At 49.6% G+C, this 19,582-nt stretch overlaps 2 protein-coding genes across 2 annotated transcripts in view; both read left to right on the forward strand.

Moving 5' to 3' along the window:
* Myo5c (myosin VC) overlaps nucleotides 1-2,278 on the forward strand; it is a 72,177-nt gene extending 69,899 nt beyond the window's left edge. Inside the window, exon 41 of the mRNA XM_036193297.1 lies at nucleotides 1,346-2,278. Within this exon, the coding sequence (XP_036049190.1) occupies nucleotides 1,346-1,498 (153 nt within the window). The 3' untranslated portion in view covers nucleotides 1,499-2,278. The remainder of the gene's footprint in view (nucleotides 1-1,345) is intronic.
* A 9,988-nt stretch (nucleotides 2,279-12,266) lies between these two features.
* The window catches only part of Gnb5 (G protein subunit beta 5), a 33,641-nt gene continuing 26,325 nt past the window's right edge, over nucleotides 12,267-19,582 (forward strand). Inside the window, exon 1 of the mRNA XM_036192732.1 lies at nucleotides 12,267-12,548. Within this exon, the coding sequence (XP_036048625.1) occupies nucleotides 12,437-12,548 (112 nt within the window). The 5' untranslated portion in view covers nucleotides 12,267-12,436. The remainder of the gene's footprint in view (nucleotides 12,549-19,582) is intronic.

Consider the following 19,582-nt stretch of genomic DNA (forward strand, 5'->3'; position numbering starts at 1 on the left):
TGCTTCCCCTGTGTTGTCTTTTTGGTTTTGTTTTTCGTTCTGAAAATTTAGCTGTTTTTCAACCAAAAAAATGTTATGTTCAGTTTAATTAATGTATTAATATTTAAATATTGTTTTAATTACTAATATGATAAATACCACTAGTTATACCCACATATACAAAAGCTCTTTGGAGTCCTCATAATTATTAAGACTATAACAATAAGGCTGGAGAGATGGCTCAGCAGTTAAGAGCACCTGCTGCTCTTACAAAGGACATAAATTCAGTTCCCAGCACCCATGTCATGAGTCTTACAATTGCCTGTAACTCCAGTTCCAGAGAACCTGATGCCCCCTTTTGGCCTCTGTGGGCACTGCACTCATGGGGTGTACACACATAGACACATAGACACATACAAGTTTTTAATTTTTTTTTTTTTGAGCTGAGGACCAAACCCAGGGCCTTGTGCTTTCTAGGCAAGCACCCTACCACTGAGCTAAATCCCCAACCCCTTTAATTTTTAAAAATGTATTTATTTATTTGTTTTTTTCAAGACAGGGCTTCTTGTGTAGCCCTGGCTGTCCTAGAACTCACTCGGTAGACCAGGCTGGCTGCAAACTCAGAGATCCACCTGTTTCTGCCTCCTGAGTGCTGGGATTAGAGGCATATGCCACTCCTCAGAAATTTTTAAAAATTTAAAAAGTAGAAAGCAATTCTGACACCCAAATTTACAAATAATAGAGACATAAATAGATTTTAAAAATAAACAAACATAAAGCTTGAGATCCAGTCATATCTGAGCTTAGAATTAAACCTTGATATGTACATAAATACATAAGAATAAAATGTACCAGCAAGATGGCTCAGCAGGTAAAAGTGATTGCTGCCAAGACTAAAGACCTGAGTTTGATCCCCAGGACCTTTATGGCAGGAGAGAACAGATTTCCACCAGTTAGTTGTTCTCTGATCTCCAAACACACACACACACACACACACACACACACACACACACACACACACGCACACACACGCACGCACACGTGCACACATGCACGCACACGCGCACGCACACACATAAATGTAATTTTTTTAAAGGGTAAAAACATTTACAGTCAGCCTGTCCTGTGGGGATTGAACTTGTGGAATGAAACACTGGGAGATTTCCTGGGCACTAACTGCATGGGAGGCCCGAATAGGCTTGTCTCCCCGGAGCTGTGTTCAACCACCCAGGGCACGGTCTCCTCTGATTGCTAGAGTTCTCTCAAGGAGACAGAGCCATCGCATTTCCCTGGCTCTGGACCTCCAAGTAGTGGCGAACCAGAAAGCACCTGTTCCCTGACTCCCTCCCCTTGGTTCTGACCTCAGGCTCTTCTGAATAACCGGGGTGACTCGTCCCAGCTGATGCTGGACACCAAATACCTTTTTCAAGTGACATTTCCTTTCACCGCCTCGCCGCACGCCCTGGAGATGACCCAGATCCCCAGCAGCTTCAAGCTTGGCTTTCTCCGGAGACTGTAGCAGGAGCAAAGATGGATGTAGGTTCCCCTGGAGCCCTGAGTGAAGGTCCAACAGAGGGAGGGATGTGGTTATTCACCAGAGCTGGACTTGTGCCGGACTGCCCTTTAAGGAGGAAAGCCCACACTCACCTGTCTCCAGAGATGCCATGCGGCCAGCTGGTCTGGAAGAGGCTCCTGATCTCAGTGGATGTTGCTGCAACTCCTGAAGGCTCGGCTTTATCCCAGTGCCTTTGTTTATTGGGGACCTCCCCCACCCACACAGAAAGGGTGAAATCTGGGGGCACTGTGGCTCCCCAGGTTTTTAAGTTTCCTGTGAAGTCAAGAGCTAGTTCCAAAGCCACAGGTGAGTTCCCTGCTTACACCTTCCAGGAAAGAATCCCACTTGGCCCCTGGAACAAAGTCTTCTTGCCCCATCTCTGCTGGCAGAAAGGTCTCGTTAGCTCTTCTTACCAGAGACACCCTTGGACTAGAAAACTGTTCACTTTAGACAATCTTATTTTTAAGTGCATATTCATCTGAGAGATGGGCATGGTAGCACACACCTGTAATCCCAGCACCCAGAAAGGTGAGACAGGAGGATTACCTCGAGTTCAGTTGTCAGTCTATGCTATAGAGTAAGAACCCATCTCAGAAGAAAAAGTGTTTTATGTAAATATCTATTTAAAACAAATTTACTGTCAAAGCTTACTTTTATGCCATTAATCATCTTTTCTGAAATTTTGAAAAACTGTACCAGCCCCAACATAATTTGGGGGGTAGGAAGGGTTCGAAACAGGGTTTCTCTGTGCAACAGGGCTGTCCTAGAACTCGCTTTGTAGACCAGGCTGGCCTTGAACTCACTGAGATCCACCTGCCTCTGCCTCCCAAGTGCTGGGGTTAAAGGTGTGCACCAGCAGCTGTGACACCACAGTCTGGTCACTGCCCAGCCAACGTAATTTTTATGATCTCATTTAATTTTTTTAAATGCAACTACTTCTTTTAAAACTAGATTTAGTTGTAGGGTTGGAGCTCAGTGATAGAGCAGCTGACCCAAGTACCACACACCCAGGCACACACATTCACACACATGCACACACATACAACTTGTGAGGGTTTTTTTCTCTATCTAATCAGTATTCTAATATGCTTTTTAAATATTTTCATGAAAGAAACTGGAGATTGGGGCAAGTCTTTCCTTTGGAGAAATCTAATTTTCCCTCGTCCTATGAAAACTGGCTGCTCCTTTCTCCTATTTCCCTTTCCTTCAGAATACAGGCCTTTGATGAGCACCCTGCCCCATAGCTGAGACCCACACCACCCTCCAGTCTGATGGTCTCAGGCAGTAGCTGTGACCCCACAGTAGGGAGCATCTCTGGGGAGCCTGGGGGACTGTGAAGTGGTGGCACAATGTGGGTCACCCTGCTGGTGTGTGATGCCTTTCCAAAGAGTCCCCAAACAATGACAATAGGACTTTTATCGTACTTCAATAAAATAAATTATTGAGCAAATTGCATGCAGTTATTTCCACCGTTGCAGATTACATATCTTCTCACCTCGCAGTTCTGTGCCCTTCCTTGAGGGTTATAGAGAAAGATGGGAGACTCCTCCAATGCACAGTGTGTCACTTGAAGTAAGTGGGCACTGGGGGCGGGGTGTCTACTGGCCGTGTCTGGGGCTCCCTGGCTATCGAGTGAGAGGCTGCAGGATGGAGTTGGCTGGGTTTCTGCTCCTCACTCATGACCTCAGTGCCCACTCCTGTCCCCCTCTGCCCCATGAGGAGTCATTATGCTTACATGCAGCCTCAGGATTCACACGCACTTTCTATTATTTACCTGGGTTGTACACCAATGACCTGGGCCGTGCCTTTTGCTGGTCTGTGAGTTCCTAGAGGGTTGGACCCCATCTTATTCTACATTTTATCTGTATGCCAGGGTGGTGGGAGACAAGTGAATTGGCAAGGTCCCCTGGAGATGGCAAGGGTTAGAGTGTAGGAAGAGTCAATGTGGGGACCTTGCTTGAGGACAAGAGACTTAAGGATGCTGATGAGTTTTGACACAGAAGAAAGAAGACACTTACCCCGTGGCCTTGATCACTGCAAAGGTGGGAAGGAAGAGCTTGCTGAGACGTGATCTCAACACAAAAGGTAGGGGATGGCAGGCTGGCTCATGGAGAAGAGGTAGATTCACAAGGTCAAGTGAATTGAATTCTGTCTCCTGCAGGGAGCAGAGAAACAGGCCCAGGAAGGAATCTATCAGAGTTAAGAGAAGTCCAAACCATGGGGAGAGGCAGAGGGTTCTAGAGGCCAGTGTGTGCTAGTGAGTGGCCCATAGTGAGCATAGGTGTGCCGATGGGGAGGAGCAATCTCTGAGCTGCAATGCCAGATAAAGAGATTAGGTGACCAGTGGCTCAAACCTTCACACCACCACCACAGCAACCTCCCTCCTTTCTGCCCGACCATCCTAAGGAATCTCTTGCTCTGTAAGGTATGTACTCTTTAACCTCGGGGAACTTGGGCTCCCAATTATTCAGCCATGTCTGGATTCCTACAGACCAAGGAAGGTCATGGGGATCTCTCTGTGGAGGGTGCCCAGCGGGGCGTGTTTGTGTTTTGGTTACTCTATGTGTGTATACTTTAATTTTTCTACAGCCTTCATGACTTTATTTCAAAATCATAAAGAGATTTTAAAAAAAAACAGGTTAGTGTTGGCATCAGTAAACAAATTAAGCATCTAACTTAAAATAATCTAAAATAATTTAATTGGTCTTTAAAATAATCTAATTAGTCTGAGAATTGGTACTGTAGTATAACAACCAAAGCCCCAAGTGCAGCCGAGGGAACAGATGAGCCACAGGTCCGCGAGATCCACCTTCTGCCTTAGCCCCAGTTCCTTACATTCTGTTGCTTGAATCCAGTCCACTCCTGCTGAACATGTGGATTTTTCCAGTTTGGGGCTATTTGTGAGCAAAGCTGTTATGACAGTCTTACCTTTTTCAAGGAATAAGTTTCTGTTGAACACATACTCAGGAGGAGGATTGCTGGGTCACACACCACACCACACACACACACACACACACACACACACACACACACACACACACACTTGTTTGTTTACCATTAAGAAGTACTACCAGACAGTTCTCCAAAGTAGTTGTACCACTTTGTTACCCACGCTGGCAATGAAAGACGTTCCTACATCCTTGCCCACCCTTTGTATAGCAGGAGGGTTTTGTTCTAGATTTATTTTTAATTAGGCATCTGCCCAGGGATGAGTGAGTACGATACTACAGTTGCCTGCAGAGACTGGAAGAGGTTGTTAAGTCCCCTGGAGCAGGAGCTACAGCATTGGTCCACCTTCCGATATGAGTGTCCGGAACAGGACTTGGGTCCTCTGGAAAAGCAACAAGCGCTCTTAACTACTGAGTCATCTTTCCAGCCCTGTATCTTGGTTTTTTAATTCAGGTATTCTAACCCAGCCAGCCAGATAGCTCAGCAGGTAAAGACACTTGCCACCAAACCTGAGCCCCAGGGTTCGATATTGAAGACCCACATGGTGAAAGGAGAAAACTGACCACCAAAAGTTGTCCTTCCATCCCACACACGCTCAATGAAGTAAATTGTAGGAATTCTCATGTATCACTGGTAGTGTCACATTATGGTTTTAATTTGTGTCTTTGACAAATGATTCTATGTATCATCTTTTTGCACCAGATTTTGCCTGACTAGCCTCATGTGAGGAGTACCTATGCAAATATCCTACACATTTTAAAAATAATTTTTATTGAGCTGTACTGTCCCAAACGTAAAATTCATCAATGTAAAATGTTTGAGTGGTTTTTCACCTGTATGCAAGGATGTTCATGCGATCTTGTCTGTAATTTGACTCCAAGTACCCCATTACCCCTAATCCCATAGTCTCTGATCGATCACTAAGAGCTCTCCATTCACCAAGCCCATCACCCACAGCTGGACTTTTGATGGTCTTGTGTGTCCCGGACACTCATGTAATGGTACCATGTGGACTTTTGATGGTCTGGTGTGTCCTGGACACTCATGTAATGGTTCCATGTGGACTTTTGATGGTCTTGTGTGTCCCGGACACTCATGTAATGGTTCCATGTGGACTTTTGATGGTCTTGTGTGTCCTGGACACTCATGTAATGGTACTATGTGGACTTTTGATGGTCTTGTGTGTCCCGGACACTCATGTAATGGTTCCATGTGGACTTTTGATGGTCTTGTGTGTCCTGGACTCTCATGTAATGGTTCCATGTGGACTTTTGATGGTCTTGTGTGTCCTGGACACTCATGTAATGGTACTATGTGGACTTTTGATGGTCTGTGTGTCCCGGACACTCATGTAATGGTTCCATGTGGACTTTTGATGGTCTTGTGTGTCCTGGACACTCATGTAATGGTTCCATGTGGACTTTTGATGGTCTGTGTGTCCCGGACACTCATGTAATGGTTCCATGTGGACTTTTGATGGTCTGTGTGTCCCAGACACTCATGTAATGGTTCCATGTGAACTTTGTGTCCAACTGCTTTCACACCAAGATGTTTCCGGTGTTCATAGCTGCAGGGAGAGTCAGAGTCTCACTTTTCATTACTGCCACATAATGGCTTCCCGGACAAACCATGGCTTGTTTACCTCTTCTTCCCTTGCTGGACATTTGAGTTGTTTGCATTGTTTACCTAAAAATAATGCTGCTTCAAACACTCTTATATGTGACATTTTACTTTTGTTCTGCATTTTTTGGCAGTGCTGGGGACAGAGTGTAGGGAAGACGGGGAACCGGGCTTTAAGTAGAGATGGCTAGATATGGCTTCAGATTCTTTTGGGAGGGGCTGTGGTGCATTGCTGGAAATGGAGGACTGGGAGGTTAACAGGGAAGAGAGCACACAGCTCAGTCCTGCTGAGACAGCCCCACCTTAAGAATCAAGGAAACTACCCGTAAGCATATTACCAGGGCACTGGACTGAACATGGCAACAGAGGAGAATTTGAGAGAGGTGTGTTTTGGGTGGAGGTGACACTGGGGATACTTGGGAGGGAGCGTGCTATACAGATGTCACCACAGAGCCAGAGAAGGAACTAGAAGCTGTGGGGTTGGGCAAAGGTGTGGCCACCACAGTACCTGAAGATGAGGTGACAAGGGAGTGAAGGGCAGACCCTTAGGGACAGAGATCACAGGGACCAGACACTGCCTGCCACAGAGGGCTCAGCTGACACCTCCCACAGCCTCTTCCCGGGAAGGCAGCCATGCTGTGGAAGGCGGGGACAGAGGGCTTGAGCAGTGGTCTCAAAGTCACAGAGAGAGAGAGAGAGAGGCTGAGTCTGAATGGTAGCCGGGCTCACAGAGCTCCTACGCTCAAACCGTGAGGCTTGTCACGAAGAGTGAATCACAGTAAACAAAAGGGGACTGGAATGATAGCCCTGTCAGTGAAGCTCCTCCTGTGTAAGCATGACGGCTTCACTTTCATCCCCAGAATCCAAGCAGGGCCAGTGTGGTGGTACACACTTGTTACCTCAGAGCTGAGGAGGCAGAAAGAGGCATACCTCTGGCCCTCACTGCCCAGTCAGCCTAGTCAAAGGCCAGAGAGAGATCCTATTTCAAAAAGAGGTAGATGGTATCTGAGGAAGGATGCCTAAGGATGTCCACATATATGCATACACATGTGTACCCATGAGCACATCCCCCCCCACCCATGACACATGCACCCATGAAAACACACACACAAACACACACATACACACACACACACACACACACACACACACACACACACACACGGAGCTCAGGGCTTGGTGAATGTCTCCTACTTCCCAGCCCTGCAGGGGCTCCTGCCAGTCTCAAGGTCAAGCTGAGACATCAGGTAATAGCATTAGAGAGCAAAGTTGCTCAAGCTCATCATCTGGGATTTGCTCTCCCAGAAGTAGGTCGGAGAGAGAACTGCCACAGACCCAGAGGAAGAGCTTATGTTCTAAGAGGAAGTGACTCTCAAGGACAGAAGGCTGAGAGCATCTCTAGGGACAGAAGCCTTATGGGAATAGGTGTGTGTGTGTGGAGGGGGGGGGGGTACGGGAAATGACACTCTGGGTCTCACGCACGCACACTAGGCAAGCGCTCCATCAATGGATACACCCCCAGCCTCACCTCCCATTTTTTTCTGACATTTATATTTTCTTCTCTCTGTGTGTGTGGACATGAGCATGCCACACATGTGGAAGACAGGACAACTTTTGGGAGTCAGTTCCACCAAGTGGGTTCCTGGAATCAGACTTGGGCTTGGCACCCCCACCTCTCTGCTAAGACATTTCACCAGCCCTTCCCCACCCCAGTTGTTTAAACCAGCTATGCTTATGAAGCCACTGCAGGAGAACGTGAAGGGGGACAGGCCCAGGCCCTGCTGTTACAGGGCCTAGGCCTGGTTATTTCCATGTCCTTCGGTCTCCAATTATTTATAATGAACATTATCAACACCTCCTATGGCTTGGAACTTAGACTAAGAAAAGTAATATTGTCTCTATTCAAACTTGGGCTGTTAGCAATTTTTCAAGGTCTCTTTTTCTTCCATCCCTCTGTCCCCTCGGCTTCCACAGCATGGCTGCCTTCCCGGGAAGAGGCTGTGGGAGGTGTCAGCTGAGCCCTCTGTGGCAGGCAGTGTCTGGTCCCTGTGATCTCTGTCCCTAAGGGTCTGCCCTTCACTCCCTTGTCACCTCATCTTCAGGTACTGTGGTGGCCACACCTTTGCCCAACCCCACAGCTTCTAGTTCCTTCTCTGGCTCTGTGGTGACATCTGTATAGCACGCTCCCTCCCAAGTATCCCCAGTGTCACCTCCACCCAAAACACACCTCTCTCAAATTCTCCTCTGTTGCCATGTTCAGTCCAGTGCCCCGGTAATATGCTCACAGGTAGTTTCCTTGACTCTTAAGGTGGGGCTGTCTCAGCAGGACTGAGCTGTGTGCTCTCTTCCCTGTTAACCTCCCAGTCCTCCATTTCCAGCAATGCACCACAGCCCCTCCCAAAAGAAACTGAAGCGGTCTCCAAGCTGGCTCCCCTTCAAGCCCAGTTCCCCATCTTCCCTACACTCTGTCCAAGGCCATTCCATGGAAGTGTCTTAGCCAGCCTTCATGTCTGGCCATAGCCTCCTCTGGCTCTTTCCTCTTCCTTCCTAAGGCTGCTGCTACCCCTGCCATTGTTCCTACCCACCGGCCAGCAGGGTTTTGAATGGTTCACAGTTTCCAACCTGGAGCTGAGTGCCCTTCATGTACTGTGTCTTAATGCCAACCCTACAGGGGTTGGTTTAAAGATATTTATTTGATATATCAGTGAACAAAACTTCAGGGAAGTCATGCCTACTGGCCTCAGCAAGGGACCCGCACCTGGGTAGCCAGGAGCCCAGGTCTATAGCCCCCTGGTGGAGCTGTTTCCCAGAGCCACCGTCCCTTAGGTGTAAGCCAGTCTGCTCACACAGCCACAGGCTGGGGTCCTGAGTATTTGGCTGCCATGTTTAATAGATACAAATGCCCACTTTGCACGAAGCCAATACCACACAAATGGCCTCTTCCCTCTGGCTGGGCTCAGGCCCATTTTCTGACTTGTCTTTAATCCAAAATTTTACACCAAGGGGAGGAACATTTGTGAAGGTTTTAAAATGGTTCTCCAGGCTGGAGATAGCTCAGGAGGTAGAGTGCTTGCCTAGCACATGCAAAGCCCTGGGTTCCATTCTTAGCACCTGCCTACACCAGGTGTGGTGGTGCATGCCTGTAACCCCAGCACTCCGGAGTTAGAGGAAAGAGAGTCAAGAAGTTCAAGGTTACCCTCTGATACTTAGCAAGTTCAAGGCCATCCTGGGTTACATGAAACCTTGTATCAAAAATAAGAAAAGGCTGATAAGATTGTTCAGTGATGACCTGAAATCTAGTCCCTGATTCCTTCAAGTTGTCCTCGACATTCACCTTCTGTGCCGTGGCACATGAGAGTGTGTGCACACACACACCAATGAAAACATATAAAAATGAAAAATAAAAAAGATAGATAGTTAAGAAATTAACTGTATTAGGCATCACATTGTGTTCCACTGTGCTCCACAGATCCGTTGTAAGGGTGTAGGCAAGCTGCCCAAACAACCAGTTAAGACTGTGTACTTCTGAAAGCTGGCTGTCTGACTCTTGTTGATCAAATAAATCGGGTGTCTCAGTAAGCCAGGGGTCAGCACTCACCGTGAGCTCTGCTCATACGTGGAGGTGTGGACTGGGCAGTGTGAGGAAGAGGCTTGGGTCTCCAGAAGTACTGGCTGTCTTTCCCACACCCGGCTCTTTCTTTCTGTCTTCCAGCCCCACCTCAGGCAAGATGTGCGATCAGACCTTCCTGGTTAACGTGTTTGGCTCCTGTGACAAATGCTTTAAACAAAGAGCCCTCAGGCCCGTGTTCAAGAAATCCCAGCAGCTCAATTACTGCTCCACGTGCGCAGAGATCGTGAGTGTTGCTTTCTTCCTGTTTCATTCTTTCAAGTTTCCTGCCTTAAAACCATGTCTAATGCAAGTGCGCGGCAGACAAGTTACCTAGAGTAGGTTCATAGGATGTGTCCCCAGGTTCCTAGAAGCCTGAGGTGACTCTGGGTCCTGGCTTGCTTGTTATCCTAGGCAGTGGGGGCACCAGTTGTCCCCCATCTCCAGAGGTCTATTTTCCCACCTGTGAAATAAGAATGCTTTGTACCCTGGAACTCTGTGAGGGTCATGTGAGGTTATGGCAAGGCATCCTACACACTCCTAACAAGCTGTTATTCCTGGGCTGATGAGTTTTGCTTCTGTCTCCTCCCGGTCTGTCCAGCAAGCCACCAAGCTAGAAGAAATTCTGGTATATAAACAGTCCCAGGAGACCTGTCTAAGCTCCCTGTCTTAGCTGTTTAGACAGCCTGGCTGATCTTGCCCAGCCTAAGCAAAACTAAACTCCAGTGGTCCTGAGCCCAAGACTACTGGGCCGGGTAGGAACTGGACCAGAAATCCTGACTTCTTTTTTCAAAGTACATCGACTCCTGTCCTTGCCAGAGATGGCTATTCTCAGGCTTCAGATCACCACCAAAAATGTGTTCAGCCCTGGGAATCGGTCACTGTCTCAGAAGATCCACCAGGCTGCGCTCAAAACTGTGGCTCACCAGAGCCCCCATCGGGTAACAGGTGGTAATGCACCATCTCCTGATCCAACAGGAGAAAATGCTGCACACACGTGGTATACAGACATACACGTAGAGGGAAACACTCATCTACACAAAATAAAAATAAACAAATCTTTAAATTTTTAATTCAAAAGGTGTGTTTATTTAATGTGTAGTGGAGGTTTGCCTGCATGTATGGCTGTGCACTACGGGACATAACTGAGGTCAGTGAATAGGGTACTGGGTTCCCTGGAACTGGCATTACAGAGGGTAGAGCCACCATATGGGTGTTGGGAATCAAACCTGGGTCCTCTGGAAGAGCATCAAGTGTTCTTAGCCACTGAGCCGTCACCCCGGCCCCTTACTCTCTCTATATGTACACTTTATATGCATACACTTAGACTTATGTAGCCTTTTTATACATCCATTTAATAAGTTAGCATTAACTGGGGCTATTTCTATATGCCAGTGTTCTGTTACCCTCTGAGGATGAAATACTGCTGGGCATGGCGGTGCAGATGTTTAATCCAGCACTTGAGAGGCAGAGGCAGGAAGAGCAATATGATGTCTGGGCCAGTGTACTCTACAAAGGGAGTTCCAGGACAGCCAGGGCTGCAGAGAGAGACAGAGACAGGCACAGAGAGAAACAGAGACAGAATAAAGATGGACAGTGGATAACCCTGTATTGAAGGAAAAGGAGAAGGGAGCGGGCAGCCACATATGGAGAAGTCACCTAGAGTATCCTACACAGTATATAATTCTCATAAAAGCCCTGGGATAGAGATGCTAGGAAAGAGATTTTCCAGATAAGGAAATGGAGGCTCTCAGTATCTTACCTAAAAGATAACAATGTATTCATTAATACAAATTCCTTCTCGGACTCAGAAGGCCCAGCACTGGAGGTGGGGGCCACACTGGAGATGGCTTTGGCACTGTTCCTTCCAGAATTTGCGAAATTGATCTTCCTTCCCATCCTAAAGGTCACAGAGGAAAGGAAGGAGGCCTAAGCACAGAGCCTGTTGGTGAACCCAGACCTCCTGGGTCCAAACCCTACCTTCCCCTCTTTCTGGAAGTGTGATACCCTAATGATCGCTGCCTTTTGTGCCTATTTCGAATCGGGGTGACGGGGTCGGGGGAGATGTCTAAGATTCCTTTCAGAGCGACTCCGGTAGGCATCAGAAGAGTCACCAAGGAACCTGAGCCCAGGGAAGTGTAGGTAAAGAGGGACCAAATTCTTAAGTTTAAGGAAACATAAGCAAGACTTCATTCCGGAGGAAAGGACGCCCCTGATCCCAGCAGGGTGTGCCACCGACACCTGCTTTTGCTGTCCCATCCCGGGCAGCCAGAACTCATTTTTAAAAGAATGTTTCTGGCTGGTGAGTTGTGAGATAGGTTTCTGAAGCATCCTGCCCCAAGGCCTCGGGATGCAGAGGACTGGATTGTATCATTTCGACTTCACTAGGCTCTCCTGGAGCGAAGAAACCAGAGTTGGGATCACAGCTTGTTCTCTGAGCCTCAGTTCCCCCCCACCAGCCTCTACCCCCAGCCCTCCCCCCCCCCTAGCCCCACCCCCCATCCCGGGCATAGCCCCGCCTGGTTCTCAGGGAGGGCGCGGAGGGCGGAGCCAGGGAAGTCTGTCCCCGCAGCGGACGCGTCACCGCCGAGGGGGCGGACCCGGGGAGGCGTTCGGGGTCACGGCGGCAGCTGCTGCGCCCGCCCTCTCGGCCAGCCAGCCCCCGGCTTCGGCTCTCCATCTCCGGCTTGGCTTTGCCTTTCTCTCCCGGCTGCATCCGGACGAAGATGGCAACCGATGGGCTGCACGAGAACGAGACGCTGGCGTCGCTGAAGAGCGAGGCCGAGAGCCTCAAGGGCAAACTGGAGGAGGAGCGGGCCAAGCTGCATGACGTGGAGCGTGAGTGCCAGCCGCGGGTGGAAGGGAAGCTCGGGTGGGCCCGACCCTCCCAGGAGCTGGCGGACCCGCGTGGGACCGGCTCCATCGCCCGGGATGGGAGGATGCCGAGCCCCTCCCAGGGGCGGGTGGAGAAGGCACAGCCCGCAGGTGTGCCGGGGCGGGGCCGCTGGGCTGTGCCTCGTGGGGACTCTGCCCCCCGTTAGGTCCCTTTCCCAAGGCTCCACTGTCCCTGGGCAGGGCAGGGAGCCTGATGGCGGAGCGAAGCAGAGACGCGTTCTGCATCCACAGGCCTTTTAGAAGCGTTTGATGGATGCCTCGGTTGACAGAAAAGGGCGGGCGCGGTGTAAATAAACTGGCCAGCGTGCCCGCATCCTGGTTCAGAACAGAGCCAGGGACTCTCGGCTAGAGGAGGGTCCCCCTTCTCAGAGAGGGCTGGTCCTCCGCAGAGCTCAGGATGGGGATCCGGCTTGGGCAGTGGTCTTACCCGGCTCACTCTCCCTTACTGAGTGAGGCTTGCCAGCCCACCCCACCACACACACACACCCCACACACGCACGCACACACGCACACATGTATGTGCGGTGTCCCCGCCTTCCTATTGGTCACAGCTTTTAAGTTCCATTTGCAAAAGGGAACCGAGGTTCAGTATGGGGCCTGTACAGAATCCTGGTTGTGCCTTCCAGGGCCTTCTCCTGTTAGAAAGGCAGCACACTCCTGTGTGGTTTAGAACTGTGTCCAGATGTAATTAGCTAAACTGTGAGTTGTTTTTCTGGTATCGAGATCAGGTCTGGTGCAGCTGCTCGGTGCTCTGAGGGGCCCAGGCCTTTCCACACCGTCGACCATTGGCATTGACCCAGTGACTCCATGATGATTGCCACTGCTCCAAACTTTGCCTCTGTATCCAAAGCAGGAAGAAGGGAGAATGTGGCCCCTGGGCTCTTTTCCTTCTTAGGGAGAAAGCAAAAAAATTTCCCAGAATCCCTCTGTGTGGACTTCATTGGCCAGAGCTAGGCCATGTGGCCCCTGCCCGGGAATCTGGGAAAAGGGGAGCCAGGCCAAGCACATTGCCACCCCAAAGTTGAGCGGTGGGGAGTAGGTATCAGAAGCGTGTGACATGGGTCTCTCATTCCCCTTTTCAGAGCCTTTTATGCCGCAGATGGTGGTTGCCCCTAGCTGGGTTTAGTGCCTCCGACTGCTCCATTTGAAAGTGGAGGAAATGGAGACATTTCTTAGCCCTGAGGCTTGGGCGCTCTTTTTGAAGTCCTACGGAGGTGGCCCTTGTGCCGTGAGCCCCTCACTCTAACACAGCCCTGCCCCCACACGGGGGATCTTGTCTTTCTTAGAGTCCCACTCTGGCATAGACTCTCCTGGATCCTCAGGAGCCCTGGCTGTGCCCTGCACCTCTCAGCCCTGTCCCGTCTTCCATCCCTCCTCCGGCATTGGCAGATACTTTGATCCACTCCTCCAAAAGTCTTGCCAAGAGACCCAGACTCTGGTCCTCCTGCCTCCTCCTCAGCCCTGGATGGCTCCACTCCCCCCTCTCCACACCCCTCCCCCTCCCCCTCACCTCTCCTCCTCCTGCTGAACTACTGAGGCTGCTGAAGAGGAGGCTCCAGGAGGCCTTTGTGGCCAGCGCTAAGTCACCCTGCAGTGTGGGTAGACAGCTTTCTACCCTGGCAACTGTCAGCCATTCACCATTCTGTGACAGTCTCGGACCCTCTTACTTCCTCCCCCACAGAAAATGGAAGGCAGAAAGCTGGCCCCTGAGTTTATGGATCCAAACCCCCTTGCACACCTGGCCCTCCTCTCTAGGGTCTTCCCTCCATCTCTGTCCCCCCCTCTCTCTGTCAGCAGTCTCTCTGTCTGTCTGTCTGTCTGTCTCTCTCTCTCTCTCTCTCTCTCTCTCTCTCTCTCTCTCTCTCTCACACACACACACACACACACACACACACACACACACACCTTTCCTTCACTCACAGTGTGCCAGCCCCTGGTGTGCTAGGCTCTGCTTGACCTTAGTGATGCTGCAGTGAACAAGCCGGGAATGTTCCCTCAGAGGGCTTGGGTGCAAAGCCGGGAGTCAGGCATTCAATAGGTAAAATAAGCGGTAGGCTGGATATGTGCTCTGGATAGAAGGGAGGGAGTGGGGAGTGGGAAATGAGCCATGGGGGAGCTCAAAAAACTCCCCCCGGAGACCGTGACCCAGGGTGGCTCCTGGAAAAGACGTTTTGATGCAGATTGCTCACCTGTATAAAGCATAGACTGTCACAGGGAAGAGAGTTTGAAACAAAACAGCAAAGCAAAGCTGGGGGGGAGGTGTTTGCTGTAGTGAGCCAAAGCTGAGGCAGGGGAGTACGTTTGCTGTACTGAGGGGAAGCCAGGGCCCTGTCTGGAGGGGCATATACAGGGATAGAGTGGGCGGTGGGATTACAGTGGGGAAGCTGTTAGGGCCTGGGGGGACACAGTGAGGTCTTGGGTAGTGTGTGTGTGTGTGTGTGTGTGTGTGTGTGTGTGTGTGTATGCATGTATGCATGTGTGTATAGAGCCAGCCTCAGGTTCCCTTGTTTAGAATGCTGTCCGCCATATTCTTTAAACAGGTCTCTCCCCCTTACCTTGAGCTTGCCAAGTAGGCTAGGCTGGTCAGTGACCTCCAGGGACCCTCTTGTCTCTGCCTCCCCAGCATTGGGATTCCAAGCACTCACCACTGTGCCAACTTTATTTACACTCAGGTCCTCATATGTGTGCCATCTCCTCAGACCTAGGACTCGGGCTTTTAAAAAGCCTGCGTCAGTGAACCACTGGCACGTTTGTTTCTTAGTTCTTTAAATTACTTTTCAGGACCAGAGAGATGACTCAGAGGTTAAGAGCACCAACTGCTCTTCCAGAGGTCCTGAGTTCAATTCCCAGCACCCACATGGTGGCTCACAACCATCTGTAATGAGATCTGGTGCCCTCTTCTGTGTACATAATAAGTAAATAAATCTAAATTACTTTTCAAATCTTCATTTGTGCATGTATACTCCCACAGAACACAGAAGGCTCAGTGGTCCTTTTTAAGTCAAACTTCTTTTAAAACCCTCCAGTGAGGCCAGGGAGATGGTTCAACAGGTTGGGCCGAGTCTGAGGACCCTCGTTATGTGGTTGAAGGAAAGACCGACTCCTGAGAGTTGCCCTCTGAGGTCCACATATCACACACACACACACACACACATACACACACACACACACACACACACACACACATACACACACACACATACACACACACACACCACATACACACACATACACATACACACACATACACACACACACACACACACACACATACACATACACACACACACACCACATACACACACATACACATACACACACATACACACACACATACACACGCGCGCACACACACACACACACATACACACACATACACACACACACACATACACACACACACACACACACACACACACACACACACACAGAGTAAGAAATAAATGTAATTTAAAAGGAAATTTAAAGATGAATGGAAAATCAATCCGGAGATAGAGCTCAGCTGGTGAAGGGTTTGCCTACAGTGCACAAGGCTCTGGGTTCCATTCTCTGCACCACGTAAACCAGGCATGACAGTACAGGGGAGGTCGAGGCAAAAGGATCAGAAGGTCAGGGTGATCCTCAACTACATGATGAGTTTGAGGCCAGCCTGGGCTGCATGAGACCCTGTTCAAAAACAAACAGACACGTAAATAAATATTCTTAAGTCAGTGTCACAGATGGAGACGGGAAACGGGAAGGGAATGAGCGATTCCTGAATCAGACTGTCCTCAGTCCCGTAACTTCACCACTCAGACCAGTATCTTCTCTGTTAGACTTCATCCCCAGCCAGATCCTTGGCCAGCGTGGCATGCCTGAAGTAACAACTCAAATGGCTTGTAGAACCTGCCTCAGTTGCACAGCCAGGAGCCCTGCTGCCCTAATCTCCTGCAGAGGACTCCTCCCAGAGCCCCCCAGCTCCCCTCATCTGCTGAGAATGAGGAGCACTTGTGTCATTTTACAGTCATGCAGCTACAGCTTGTGTTAATTTTCTATTTACCCCATGCTGCACAGATTTCCACAGTCTGGCAGCGGCGAGCTCAGGCAGTCCGAAGTCTAAATGGGTCAGTGTGGTTCAGAGGCTCTGGGGTGAGCCATTCCCTACATCCACAGCCTGAAGACATCATAGTCTTACAGTTTACGTTCTCAGTTTCTAGAGGCTGTTCCCTGGCTTGCAAGCCACTTTATTCTGACCACTGCTTCTGACATCACCCTCTCTGACTCACTCCATTGTCCCCTATGAGAAGGACCCCTGGGCTTACATCAGGTCCACCCAGTTCACAGTCCCATTTCAAAATCTTCAACATCTTTGCATCTGCAAAGCCCCTTTGCCTCATAAGGTGACACCTTCACAGTTTCTAAGGATATGATGAGCCTCATCGGGAGCCATGGATTTGGCCAGCCAATGGCCCTTAGATCAGGAAGGATCACCTTCTCCAGCCTCAGGCCCCAGATAGCCTTCTTCTACCACCTGTTCTAGATGAGAACACACCTGAGGCCCAGGAGGCAGAGGGGTAACACTCAGGCTGGCATTGCCAAAGCTACTGAAGGAGAGCCAAGGAAGATTTCTGGTAGTGTTCTTGAGTGCAGAGATGCTTTGTGTTGAAATAGCAAAATGAATAAAGACCAAGTACTGGTCAGTATGTCCACCGTGGTCAGGTCAGCACAGAATGTCTGTGAGGATGTATTGTTCTCTTGAGGGCTCTGGGATGTGGAGGTGCTTCACTTTAAGACCCATCCCTCACGTGCTGTGGAAGGATTGAGTTTGGGGACGGTGTCAAGACAATGTGAGGAGGTCACAGCTCAACATCAGAGTCTCACCATTAGAGTGAGGAATGATCGGGAAGGCAGGCTGACAACGGGAAGTGCTGGCCGGTCACAGTGTCCTGGGCTGTGGGAGCTTTATCCAGAGTCCCAGCTCCTCTGAGACAGTTGTGAATGTTAAGGAACAAAGCTGCGAGAGCAAATGTATGTCATTTTTCAGTGTACAAATCCAGACTCCATTTGGGTTAATCCCAGCATTTACCACCAGTCAGGGCCACTGACGTTTCTGTCTGTTCTAAATGTGGTTTGGTGAAAGGTTATATCTATAGCTGGAGCCCTGATCTCATGGATGAAGGGGAACTAGGCAAAACCATACTCTAGACAGACCGGAAGCAAGTGTGTCGATTGCTTTTCCACGTTCTGAGGAAATACAGCCCCAGGACCCAGGCTGAGAGAAAGCCAGTGTCCCTGCAGCCCGCCTCCTGCCTCCTGCTCTGCCCTCTGATGCCTGGAGAGGGAGCAGAACACCAGCCTGCCTCTCATTTCCTCTTCCCTCTGCTGTGCAGTCATAGCTTGGAGGGAGCTCACTAGGGAAGTGGTTCTAATGGATCCTCCCAGCATCTAACTGTGGGACAGTTAGATAAAGCAAAGGAGGAGGCGAGTCTTTGCAACCCCCTGCCGGCACCGATGTTCATGTTTGGATGTATATCGTGGCTTGCTTTTACGCTTATAATTTTGTAAGCTCTTATGAGATTGTATTAAATGTATTTGAGACACATTTTACATTTAACCCAATAGTTGCTCCTGTTATGTACAAGAGAAACTATTCTGGGGAAAAAGCTGAGAGATGGGATCTCACGTATCCCTTTCTGGTCTCTAAGTGTGCTAGGTAGCTGAGGATGACCTTGAGCTTCTGATTCTAATGCCTCCACCTCCCAAAATGCCAGGATTCCAGGTGTGCACCCCCATGGCCAGTTATTCAGTATTGCCTGGAAGCTGAGAGGCAGTTCTGCCCTGATGGGAGATTAGTCTCCCAGGGTGAGAGATTATTCCCACAAGCCCAGCTAGATAACTCGAGTATTTTCATTTCAGGGTGGGTAGCAGAGGCTTAAAGGAGCCTATTGCTTCCATGGAATTGAAAATGATGTTCTCGGGCGGTGGTGGCACACGCCTTTAATCCCAGCACTTGGGAGGCAGAGGCAGGCGGATGTCTGTGAGTTCAAGGCCAGCCTGGGCTACCAAGTGGGTTCCAGGAAAGGTGCAAAGCTACACAGGGAAACCCTGTCTCGAAAAACAAAAAAGAAAGAAAGAAAGAAAGAAAGAAAGAAAGAAAGAAAGAAAGAAAGAAAGAAAGAAAGAGAGAGAGAAAGAAAGAGAGAGAGAGAGAAAGAGAGAGAAAGAAAGAGAGAAAGAGAGAAAGAAAATGATGTCCTCCATTAGCCTCGCCCTTCCCTGAGAAGTAAGAGAGCCGTTGTAGCTCAATGGCCTTCCCCCTTGCTGGCGTGGCTGTGGAGTCCCACAGCCCTCCCTGGTGATTTCACAGTCCAGTTTCACTTTTGTGTGTCTACACTAGCGTCTAGTAAGTTTTCACCTCTCAGAGAAAGTGGAGGGAGACTTCTGCAGCTGAAATGGAAGTTTGCAAACCACTATCCCATGCGTGTGTCCAGTATGCACCGGATCTCAAGCTCCATGCTGCTGGGGCTCGCCATCACGATCAGCCCTGCCGACCTGGAGCTCAGCACAGGGCTTTGTTACTGAAGGAGCTGCATATTGTGCATACTATGGCATTCTGATCTAACTTCTCATAACCAGATAGAGGTTGAGCTAGGACCAAGCAGTCTCCTGACCAACCCTGTGACCCACTGATCTGGTTCCCATATGGGAATTCACGGTTAGGGTGTCTCCCATGCCTGAACGTCATCGTCCTTGATTTTCCAAGAACTCACAGACACTGCATAAAGTTGATCCCACTGTTGAAGGTGTGTACCTGTTCTCACAGGCTGAAGTATGTGTACAGAAAGTCCTCAGCACCTCTTGAGTTTTGGCTCCCTCACCTGTAGAAATAGAACTAGCTGGGCTATGGTGGCGCATGCCTTTAATCCCAGCACTGGGGAGGCGGAGCCAGGTAGATCTCTGTGAGTTCCAGGCCAGTCTGGTCTATAAAGTGAGTTCCA

Source organism: Onychomys torridus, chromosome 7, assembly GCF_903995425.1.
Source record: "Onychomys torridus chromosome 7, mOncTor1.1, whole genome shotgun sequence".
Lineage (NCBI taxonomy): Eukaryota > Metazoa > Chordata > Mammalia > Rodentia > Cricetidae > Onychomys > Onychomys torridus.